Here is a 12792-nt window from a genome sequence, read left to right on the forward strand (position 1 = left end):
AAAACATTTAAAATAAATAAATAAATAAATAAAAAGGAGGAAGTAAAGTATCTCTGTTCACAGGCAATATAATCTCATATGTAGAAAACCCTACAGATTCCACCAAAAACCTATTAAAACTAATAAAAGAATTCAGAAAAGTTGCAGAATACAAAACCAATATATAAAAATTAGTTATGTTTCTATACACTAAGAATGAACAATCTAAAAAGGAAATTTTTTTAAAAAACAATTCCATTTACAATAGTATAAAAACACAATTAATAATAAACTTAACCAAGGAGGTGGAAGACTTGCCCACTGAAAACTACAAAATATTGATGAAAGAAGTTAAAGAAGACATAAATAAATAGGACATCCCATGTTCATGGATCAGAAGACAATATTGTTAAGATATCAATACTACCCAAAATGATCTATAGAGTCAATGCAATCTCTACCTAAATCCAAGCAATATTTTTTTTTTTTTGTAGAAGTAGAAAATCTATCCTAAAATTGCACTGGAATCTCAAGGGATTCAAAATAGCCAAAACAATAATGAAAAAGAACTGAGTTTGAAGGTCTCATATTTCCTGCTTTCAAAACTTACTACAAAGATACAATCAATACCATGAAGATACAATTAATAACCAAAACAGTATGATTGTGGTACAAAGATAGACATATAGACTGGAATAGAATAGAGAGGCCAGAGATAAAACTACAAAAATGACCAAATAATTTTCAACAAGTTTGCCAAGACCATTTAATGTGGAAAGGACCATCTTTCTAAGAACTAGTGCAGGGAAAAAAGTAAACATTCACATACAAAAGAAATGAAGTTGAACCCTTCCCTTATTCATAAACCATATACAAATATCAACTCAATGTGGATCAAAGTCCTAAATGTAAAAGCTAAAACTATAAAGTTCTTAGAACACACATGGGGGAAACTTCATGACATTGGATTTGTAATAACTCTTGGATATGACATCAAAAGTACAAGGCAACAAAAGAAAAGTAGATGCATCACACCTCATCAGTATTTAAAATTGTTATGCATCAAAAGACACTATCAACTAAGTCAAAAGGCAACCCATGGGAGAAAATATTTGCCAATAATAAGTATCTAATAAGAGACTAATATCCAAAAAGTCTTATCTCTATCTAATAAGAGGCTAGTATCCAAAAAGTCTAAAGAACACCTGCAACTCAACAACAAAAACACAAACAACCCAACTAAAAAATGTCTAAAGGACTCTTATAGACATGTCTCCAAAGAAGATATACAGATGACCAGTAATCATATGGAAAGATGTTGAATATTATTATTAGGCAAATGCATGTCAAAATCACTATATTACTNGTCCGACTTTCACTTAGGTCATGATCTCGTGGTTCGTGGGTTCGAGCCCCGCGTCGGGCTCTGTGCTGACTGCCAGCTCAGAGCCTGGAGCCTGTTTCAGTCTGTGACTCCCTCTCTCTGACCCTCCCCTGCTCACGCTGTCTCTCTCTCTCTCTCTCCTAGAAATAAATAAAACATTTAAAATAAATAAATAAATAAATAAAAAGGAGGAAGTAAAGTATCTCTGTTCACAGGCAATATAATCTCATATGTAGAAAACCCTACAGATTCCACCAAAAACCTATTAAAACTAATAAAAGAATTCAGAAAAGTTGCAGAATACAAAACCAATATATAAAAATTAGTTATGTTTCTATACACTAAGAATGAACAATCTAAAAAGGAAATTTTTTTAAAAAACAATTCCATTTACAATAGTATAAAAACACAATTAATAATAAACTTAACCAAGGAGGTGGAAGACTTGCCCACTGAAAACTACAAAATATTGATGAAAGAAGTTAAAGAAGACATAAATAAATAGGACATCCCATGTTCATGGATCAGAAGACAATATTGTTAAGATATCAATACTACCCAAAATGATCTATAGAGTCAATGCAATCTCTACCTAAATCCAAGCAATATTTTTTTTTTTTTGTAGAAGTAGAAAATCTATCCTAAAATTGCACTGGAATCTCAAGGGATTCAAAATAGCCAAAACAATAATGAAAAAGAACTGAGTTTGAAGGTCTCATATTTCCTGCTTTCAAAACTTACTACAAAGATACAATCAATACCATGAAGATACAATTAATAACCAAAACAGTATGATTGTGGTACAAAGATAGACATATAGACTGGAATAGAATAGAGAGGCCAGAGATAAAACTACAAAAATGACCAAATAATTTTCAACAAGTTTGCCAAGACCATTTAATGTGGAAAGGACCATCTTTCTAAGAACTAGTGCAGGGAAAAAAGTAAACATTCACATACAAAAGAAATGAAGTTGAACCCTTCCCTTATTCATAAACCATATACAAATATCAACTCAATGTGGATCAAAGTCCTAAATGTAAAAGCTAAAACTATAAAGTTCTTAGAACACACATGGGGGAAACTTCATGACATTGGATTTGTAATAACTCTTGGATATGACATCAAAAGTACAAGGCAACAAAAGAAAAGTAGATGCATCACACCTCATCAGTATTTAAAATTGTTATGCATCAAAAGACACTATCAACTAAGTCAAAAGGCAACCCATGGGAGAAAATATTTGCCAATAATAAGTATCTAATAAGAGACTAATATCCAAAAAGTCTTATCTCTATCTAATAAGAGGCTAGTATCCAAAAAGTCTAAAGAACACCTGCAACTCAACAACAAAAACACAAACAACCCAACTAAAAAATGTCTAAAGGACTCTTATAGACATGTCTCCAAAGAAGATATACAGATGACCAGTAATCATATGGAAAGATGTTGAATATTATTATTAGGCAAATGCATGTCAAAATCACTATATTACTTCATACCCAGAAGAATGACTATTATAAACAAACAAACAAAAAAAAAACACAGAAAATAATATGTTAGCAAGGAATTTGAGAAATTGGAACCCTTGCACATAATATACTTGCACACTGCTGTTGAGAATATAAAGATTTTTTTTAATGTTTATTTTTGAGAGAGAGAAGAAGACAGAATGCCAGCATGGAAGGGGCTGGAGGGGAGGGAGACACAGAATCTGAAGCAGGCTCCAGGCTCCAAGCTGTCAGTGAGCCCAATGCGGGTCACAAACTGACAAACCATGAGATTATGACCTGAGCTGAAGGTCATTTCCATATGAGCCAGGAATTCCACTTGTAGGTGTAAAGCTAAGAAGAAAAAGAAAAAAAAAAAGGAAAGCAGAAACTCAAACAGATATTTGTACACCAACATTCATAGCTGCATTATTCACAATAGCCATAAAGTGGAAACAACCCAAATAGTTATCAACAGGTAAATGGATAAACAAATTGTGGTAGATACGTACTATGGAATATTATTCAGCCTGAAAAGGAATGCAATTCTGACATTTGCCACAATGTAGATGAACCTTGGAAACATTATAGTAAGTGAAAGAAACTAATCACAAAATGGCAAATGTTTTATGATTCTACTTATATGAGATACCTAGAGTAGTCAAATTCATAGAGATGGAAAATAGAATGGTGGTTGTCAGGCTCTGGGGGTAAAGGACAAAGGAGAGTTAATGTTCAATGGGTATAGAGTTTCATTTTGGGAAGATAAAAATGTTCTGGAGACAGTAGTGGTCCTGATTGAGCAACCATGCAAATGTATTCAGTCTTACTGAACTATGCACCTAAAAATTGTTAAAATGATAAATTTTGTTATGTCTACTTTACCACAATAAAAAAGTGTAGTTCCAAAAACAGGGGAAATACAGTTCCATGCCTGGTTTCAACAGACTGGTTAGCTACCGTGAGGAACACCTTGGCCTCAATCAAGGTCAAGACTTCATAATTTCTCAGAAAACAGAAGATAGGATAGTAGACTGTGCCTTCTCTAACTCATAAGAGCTCGCTGAGCACTTGGAAGATACTTTAGCTCAGAAAAAAAGGGAAAAAATAGTTCAGATTGATAGCTTTTCAGACTAAGCAATTAGATAAAGCCTAAAACAAAGACACATCTATGTCTGGTGTACACAAAGACAACTGTCATTATTATAAAGAAAAGGGCCATTGGAAGAACATTTGCTCTACTTTAGCTAGAAAGATAGAATCAGAAAAGGAAAAAGACAAGCATTAATAAAACCACCCCTGTCTATGAAAGTAGCTGCTCTGGTCAATTCACAACTGCTTTTAACACAAAAAAAGAGAACTTTTCATGCAGTTATAGAAAAAGAAGTTTTCATATGTAATTGATATAGGGGCTACATTATCTAACATAAATTCTACTACGTTTCTTTTTTATTACATATGTTTAAAATATTTACTTATTTTTGAGAGAGAGAGAGAGAAAGAGAGAGAGAGAGAGAATGAGTAGTGAAGGAGCAGAGACAGGGGGAGATGCAGAATCTGAAGCAGGCACCAGACTCTGAGCTGTCAGCACAGAGCCCAATATGGGGCTTGAACCCACAGACCACGAGATCATGACCTGAGCCAAAGTCAGACGCTTAACTGACAGAGCCACCCAGACTCCCCACCTACTATGTTTCTATCGTTCCTTCCTAGGAATAAGAGGCAGGAATTTCAAATGCCTTTCAGACTCCGCCTTTGTCTTTGTCTTCTCTGTAATCAATACACTTTTCTGTTACTTAGTAATTCTACTCTGGTGCATCTGATGGAAAGAGACCTACTTTGTAAATGGGATGCCAGTTATTAAATGTGGACACAGAAACCGCTTTCTGGAACTCCCAGAAGAATCTCCAGCCTATAATTTGATGATGCTACAGACTGATTATCTAATACCTGATGCCTTCATGATCTACATTTCAGACCTTGAATCTGTCTTCAAGAGCCTCTGGAGCAAGGACAATTTAGATATGGGATTCATAGAGGAGGCTAAGCCCTTAAAGGTCTTTATAAATCTGGCTATGTCCTTCTTGAAACTGGCTAAAAATCCACTAAAAATTGCTATTGAAGAGAATCAGGTTCATTGTATCCACATACCTTCAGAAAAGACTTGGTATTCCCTATAGTAGTGCTTACAATATCCTATTTGTTCCATCAAAAAGATTAATGACTTTCTACCATTTTGTCCAAGATTTAAGGGTCATAAACAAGATTGTGACTCCTCACTTCCTGTGGTTCCCAACCTCATACCATCCTCTCTTCAATTCCTGAGACTGCTGCCTAATTTAGAGTCATAGAACTATCTCAGCAGTTTTTCATTTACTCCTGCACTTAGACTCGCAGTATATTTTTAATTCACTCAGGATAGCTAATGTCTTATTTACAGAAACGCCATTTTAATTCTCACAATTATTTAACCTTAGCCTTAGTGTGGTAAGCAGAATATGACCTCCCAAAGATGTCCATGTACTAATCTCTGGAATCTGTGACTGTGTTATGTTATATGGCAAAAAGGGGATTAAAATAGCAGTTGGAATTAAGTTGGTAATGCTGTCAGAAAGGTTTGAATGGCCACTCGAAGCCTGGAAGATGGGAGGAGGCCACTTCCAGGAATGACAAGGAATGTGGGTAGCCTCTGGAAGGTGAGAAAGGTAAGAAGAAGGATTCTCTCTTTTAGAAGGGAAGGAAGCCTGGCTAACACACTGATTTGAGCCCAGTGAGACCCATTTGGAACTTCTGACCTTGAGAAATGTCAGATATATGAAGCAGTGTTGGTGTAAGCCACTAAGTTTCCGGTTATTTGTTACAGTAGCCCTGGGAAACTGACATACTAAAGATACTGGATTTCCTCTTTAAAACTCCATTCTTACACAATGTTTGGTTGATCTTCTGCTATGTTCCTCCAGAAAGCTTGACAAATCAACTCTCTGTATTTGTTGACAATAGTAGCACAAAAAGGACACAGTTTCCAAGCATCAGTTTTCAAAACAAAGCATGTTTTCTAGGGTCTAGAGTTTAGACTGTGATGTCATGGATGGAAAGTTTCTTTCTCTTTAAAGGGTGGAAGCTATTTGTGGCTTCCCCAGCCAATTGTTAAGAGTCAGCTTAGCTAAAGGATTGCTTGGTCTCTTAGAATCAACAAGAATAAGTGAGGATCTTTGGTCTCAGAGGATCTCAATGTCCATTAGACATTTGATTCCTAGCTTTTATGAACTGGTTACCCTTTAATAGGATGTGATGAAAGTGGACACACTTGAGTCTTTGCTCTAGAATAATTCCTAAGAGACTATCTTCTGTCACCTACAGGATGCCTGTTAACCCCATTTAGTCTTATGCTCTCCAATTGTTATCAACCTTTCCTTGTGTTTGCACCTGAAAGCTTTGGGGGTTCTAATATAGGAGCTTAGTGGAAATCAGAGACACTGGACTCCCAGTAGTATTACTTAAAGTAACTTAATGAAGGTCAAATAACTAATAAGTAAAACAAATGAGATGTGAAACCAGGCAGTTGGACTCTAAAGCTCATCATTCTTATCCACTAGTTAGTTATTCAGCATCAAACCAGCAAAACCCTATACAGAATTTTGTTCTTTCATTAACCAACATCATATACAATATTCCCTGAAATAAGGAGTCTAGTCTCTGGCACATTTTTGCTTGCTTTCTTTTAATAGGATTTTCAATGTAATTTTAATAGAGATAAATATTCTTTCTTTCTGTTCTACCAATGTACCAGAAAAATATATCAAATTACATGTATGAAGTCATCACATTATTATATAACACAATATCTCTAATGGCTCAATCTAATTAAACAATTTTTTTAAGTGTTTATTTATTTTTGAAGGAGAGAGGGAGGCAGAGCATGAGCTGGGAAGGGGCAGAGAGAGAGGGAGACATGGAATTCAAAGCAGGCTCTAGGCTCTGTGCTGACAGAGCCTGATGCAATGCTCAAACTCCTGAGCTCTGAGATCATGACCTGAGCCAAAGTCTGATGCTTACCCCACTGAGCCACCAGGTGCCCCTCAATCTAATTTTTAATCATGCAAATTTCAACCTTGACTAATTGGGTGACTTGGTCTTGTTTCTACGTCCTACTTTTCATATTTATTAAATGGGAATAGAATTCTAAGGCATACTACCTAAAATTTTTTTTTTATTTAAAAAAATCATACATTAAAAATTGATCGGGGCGCCTGGGTGGCTTAGTCGGTTAGGCGTCCGACTTTCGCTTGGGTCATGATCTCGCGGTTCGTGGGTTCGAGCCCCGCGTCGGGCTCTGTGCTGACTGCCAGCTCAGAGCCTGGAGCCTGTTTCAGTCTGTGACTCCCTCTCTCTCTGACCCTCCCCTGCTCACGCTCTCTCTCTCTTTCTAGAAATAAAAAAAAAAAAAATTGATCTTTTGGGGGACACATAGATTCTATGAATTTTAACGCAGAAATACAATTAGGATACAAATGAACTTCAATTCCCCCCAAAAACTCCATACTATTCTTTCACAGTCACACTCTCCTCCCACCCATCATCCTTGGCAACCACTGATTTGGTCCCCTTCCCTAGAGATTGTCTTTTCCTTTGGGTGGGTCATATGAATGGACTCTACAGTAAGTAACTTTTAGAGAGTGGCTTTTTTCACTCATCATTGTATCTTTCTGGTATTTATTATGAGTTTGTTCCTTTTGATTGCTGGGTGGTCTTCATTGGTGTGGATATACCACCATTTATTCATTTACCCACAGAGGGACATTTGAGTTGTTTCTATTTTTCAGCAATTATGAGTAGAGCTGCTACAAACATTTGTGAGAAGGTCTTTGTGTTAACATAAGTTTTCATTTCTCTAGAGGAGTGGGCCAAGGCATAATCAGTTTTCTCTCAAAATATGAATTCCTAGAATGCAAGGGCAGTTGGTTTTGTTGATAGTCTTTGAAGGGGGTGCTATAAAATGGTATTTATAAGCAGAATAAAATTCTAAATTTTTCATGATGAATCTACTAGAGGCCAATGAAGGAGGGATGAGCTTACTGTGAACAGTAAAGTACTATACTTGTTACATTCCTCTTGGTAAAAAGACTTTCAAATTTGGTCTCAAATATGGTTACCATATTTCTTAATTTCCTCAGACAGAGAGCAGTCTCTTCTTGACAAACTTTCTTTATATAATGTGCCACATGGTCTAGGAGTAGCACCAGTTAATTAAATTTCACTTAGGACAACCCTGGGTTTAGAAGAAACATAGTGTCCACATCTATGGTATCTATCTACCTACCTGTCTGTCTGTCTGTCTGTCTATCTATCTATCTATCTTGGGGAAAACTAACATTTTTTAAAGCCAGTTTGAGGATAACAAATATTCATTGGTTTAGATATTTTAGCCACATTTCCTCAAATCCTTCAGAATCTTACTCAGTTACTGACAGAAGAAAAGATTTTATAAAAAGAGATGTGGATTATATCAATGAGAAGCAAAACTGATTTTTTCCCTCAAAAAAGGTCTATTAGACATAAGATACAAGGATCAGTCACCTTCTCATTAACCTCTCAAAATGAATCTATTTCACGACAGGCTTGAAAATGTTTTCTCTCTAAAAGCTACCATGCAGTCTTAACAGTTAATTGTTATTCTTATCAAAGAATGACCCACATTAACATTTAGCTTGAGGTCATTAGCATATTTATAAAAAAAAGAGGAGTGGAATAAGCATTCTTTCCTCTGCCACGCTTTGTTATAGGGTGCTGTGAAGGAAAGTTGTGAGAAAAATTGAAGTAAATATTATTAACCAATATTTCAGACTTATTTATAAATATCAAAATGCCTATACCCATCTTAGCCTTGAACTGACAGAGTACTGATTGAATTTTAATTGCATTTAGATACAAGATGGCTTGAGGTCACTATGCTTTCTTTCTTGATGTAAACAGTGTTAAAGTAGTTAACAAAGACCACTGGCTGAGCATAGAGGTTACAATATAATCTTTTCATTTGGGTACATTGAGATTAATGATTGCAGCAAAACACTCTCTTTGATTATCCCATGAGATTGCATGTTTATTTCCTTGACACCATGTTAGGCATTCTAATACTGGGGAAAATGAACTACTTAAAAGGCATCCAAATATGGGCCATTCTCAACAGTTTGGAAGATATTAAAATGTTTGAGGTTTGAGTGAGCGAGCATGTGGCATATGTGCATGTCATATAGATCATGAAGTTTTTAAAAACTCTTGTTTCATGGGGATCCTAGGTGGCTCGGTCGGTTGTACCTCCAATTTTGGCTCAGGTCATGATCTCACAGTTCGTAGGTTTGAGCCCTGCTTTGGGCTCTGTGCTGACAGCTTGAAGTCTGAAGCCTGCTGTGGGTTCTGTGTCTCCCTCTTTCTCTCTGTCCCTCCTCTGCTTATCTCTGTGTGTCTCTCAAAGATAAATAAACATTAAAAAATTTTAAAAACTCTTGTTTTAAAAGTTACTTATTAACAAGTTTTCTAAAGGGTCAATGAATGACTTTAGGCTTCCATGGCTTTGTTCATTTTTAGAGAAAAAGTTAAATTTTATTTTATTTTTTAAAACGTAGATCGTTTTCTTAGTTTGAAATCTGACAGACTGTTAGGATTGAGAGAGGTGACAGGCAAATCTCCTAAGAGTTAATAGCTGTGATGGGTGCAACCAATTATTTTTCATCAATTCAAAGGGACAGAGAATATTTTCTCAGAGTTTAAACAGTTAATTGCAAATCATAACATCAAAGATTTTAATGTGACTTAGAAATAAAAACACCATTATCTAACTCTCTGCTAGAATTAGAGAAAAGCCTGGTATGATCTGTTGGTCTGAACAACAGGAAGGAAGAAAACAACATCTCACCTATTTAATTATATTTTTAGGGCAACTTTTTGTCTGGGAGGGAAGATAGGAAATGTAGTTGAAAACTCCCCAAGTGTAAACTACCTTGAGAGAGTAAAGCATTTGGCAGAGTTTGATTAGTTGCTAACCCTATAATTTACAGTATAAAGGAGTTAACCCTTTAATACAAAATTCTTATTTTCACCACCATTGTGTTTTCTTCCTTGAAAGATCTAGTTGACTAAGAGTTATTCAATTATGAAAGTATTTTTGCAAGAGAATAAGAAATAACAGTATGGCTGTAAAGGCAGATTTTTCTGTTAAGATTAAGGAAACATTTAGAAGAGTAGAGATTCTTTGCCCTGAATAAACTTGCATAGCATTTCAATTACCTCACCTTCCCTTTTTGCTCCAGTGTTTTGTAAAAGAGATGCTGGATAAGACAATTTCTCATTTTACTTGCACCGGATAAATGTATTTATGCCAAACACAAGGTATACTGAACAATACCTGAATTAAGATGTTTGGCATAAACTTCATGTTAAACTAGGTATCTCAAAGCATTCAGCTTTTTGTGGGCATCTGAACACTTAGCTCTTTTCTCTTTGCCTCATATCCATTTTCTGAGCTTCTGAAGATATAGGCATTAAACTTAGGTGGTAGGAAAAAAAAATCTGTATTGTCAATGGCTTTTCCAGGATAAATAGTAGCTGTCAATGACGATAATAAAGGTATTTAAATGTCTGGAATAGTCATTTTAAAAACTATGCTAATACATATTAACATATGTTGGTTATGTAAGAGTATTTTGCCTCTCTTTTTTCTCCCATATTCATTTGTTTCTTTAATTCCACATATGAGTGAAATGAGATGGTATTTGTCTTTCTCTGACTAACTTATTTCAGTTAGCATAATACTCTCTAGCTCCATCAACGTTGTTGCAAATGACAAGATCTCATTCTCTTTTGTGGCTGAGTAATATTCCATTTTATATACCTCACCTTCTTTATCGATTCATCATCAATGGACATTTCATCTCTTTCCATAATTTGGCTATTGTCGATAATGCTGCCATAAACATCAGTGTGCACAGGCTCTACACTACAGGAACAAACTGAGGAAGTGGGCAGGGAGATAGGTTAAATAGGTGATGGGAATTAAGGAGGGCACTTTTTGTGTTGAGCCCTGGGTGTTTTATGTAAACTAGTACTGCACTGTATGTTAACTAACTGGTATTTAAGTAAAAACTTGGAAAACAAGTAATAAAGTAAATAACAGATTTCCAGCCCTCCCTCCACCTCCCCTCAAAAGAGTAAGGAGAGTAGAGCCTGGATTTTGGAAAGACACACTGAAATGTGTCTTGCAGCTCTTCCATGAAGAAGGGCTGCATGCACTGGAGTGCTCAGAAATTCAGGGAATTCATGATGAAAATATTTATCCACATGATTGAAATAAAGTCACAAAATAAAGAGAGTTATCCAGGTCTGGATGTATTTCCTTATGTAGTAGATAGTGTAAGTCCTTTGTTTTCTTTTTTGTAGCTAGTCTTGCTTAGAATTCAACAGAACTGAAAGAAGAAATTATATTTAAAGCAGGCCATTGGCTGTGTGTTAGTCATTGAATTTTTGTTAGGGAGGTGCTTGAAGTAGTTGGCTGGCATGAGTCATGTGCTGGCTTTTTCAGGTTCCCAGATTACTGATGTAGGGACCGAGGGCAGCCGCCCCAAAATGAGCCACCCTGGCATGAAGATTATTTTGAGTTGAAAGCAACTGAGACTGTGTGGGCTGAAGAGAAATTTTGTCCCTCCCTTAACTACATAGAACAATCTAAATTGGGGATCTTTCTCAGAATAAGGGTTATTAGCAGAGATAAATTTCATCTGAGTGACCCATCTATATGGCAGGACAAACATCTAATTACCAAACATCTACACTTCTTCTTACTGCTCTGTGAAGTACATTCCTTTCCTCTGATGTCTAAGAGCTCTACACACTTCCCCTTAGTTCAGAATGACATGTATAGCTCATTTTGCCTAACTGCCTTTGGAATTTCCACGTCTGTGTGGATTCCTTATACATACGGTATTAAATGTGATTTTCTCCTATTAATCTGCCTCATGCCAATTTGATTTTAATGCAGCTAGAAGAACCTTGAAGAGGATAGGAATTCTTGCTCTCTGACACTGAGCACATCTGGAAATGATTCTCACCTGGTAGAATTCTGACATAATACCCAGAGCAGCAGTGGTGATTTGGTTTAGCCTCTCTTATTCGGCCACCACAACAAACCACAGTTGAATTCAAAATGAATGGGATATACTTCTCTTCACAACAGTGGTGCCCAGGCTGGGGGTCATGGAGAACTCCATTACAACAAACCTGAAGTTGAGAATTGGGGTTAAAGAAATATCAGTGCAATTAGAAGTACTATACTATCATATCTCATGGGATACAATTATGTTCTAAGAGGCCGTAACCCGAGACCAAATGTAGTATAGTATTGATAAAAATTCAAAAGTTTGAAAAATGCATTTCCCCAGCATCATTTAAATTCTATATGTGCTATTGATACCATGTAACTTTTTAAGACTTTAATCATGCTTTGTACTCTATTATCACACTCTATAAACGTGAATTATCTTTTGAATGTCAGTGCTCCCAATGTAAAGAAGATTTAGATTGTAAATGAACAATTACCTTCATATACATGTTTTTGTTTTAATGCCTGTTTAATTTGAAAACACATTTATGGAAACCTGTCTCTCATTGATCTTTCTTTTTCTTTTAGTAAGTAGCATTTTACTTATAATTTATATAATCACTTATTTACGAACCCAATCTTCAAACAAAGCAGTCTCAACAATCTAACGTGTGTGTATGTATACACACACACACACACACACACATGTCATAGGACACCATATTAAAAAACAGAGATTTATATGGAAATTAATTTTGAAAAGCCCTTTCAACAATGTGTTTTTTTTTTTTTCCAGGAGCTGCAGAAGAAATTATGTGCTTGAACAATCAAATAATTATTTGCATGAT

The 12792-nt window shown here is 35.6% G+C and overlaps 1 protein-coding gene across 1 annotated transcript in view; it reads right to left on the reverse strand.

Moving 5' to 3' along the window:
* USH2A (usherin) overlaps positions 1–12792 on the reverse strand; it is a 717315-nt gene that overhangs the window by 186384 nt on the left and 518139 nt on the right. Inside the window, exon 48 of the mRNA XM_077759473.1 lies at positions 11955–12123. Coding sequence (XP_077615599.1) covers positions 11955–12123 — 169 coding nt within the window. The remainder of the gene's footprint in view (positions 1–11954; positions 12124–12792) is intronic.

The sequence above is a fragment of the Crocuta crocuta genome, unplaced genomic scaffold (assembly GCF_008692635.1).
Source record: "Crocuta crocuta isolate KB4526 unplaced genomic scaffold, BGI_CrCroc_1.0 scaffold556, whole genome shotgun sequence".
Classification (NCBI taxonomy): Eukaryota; Metazoa; Chordata; class Mammalia; order Carnivora; family Hyaenidae; genus Crocuta; species Crocuta crocuta.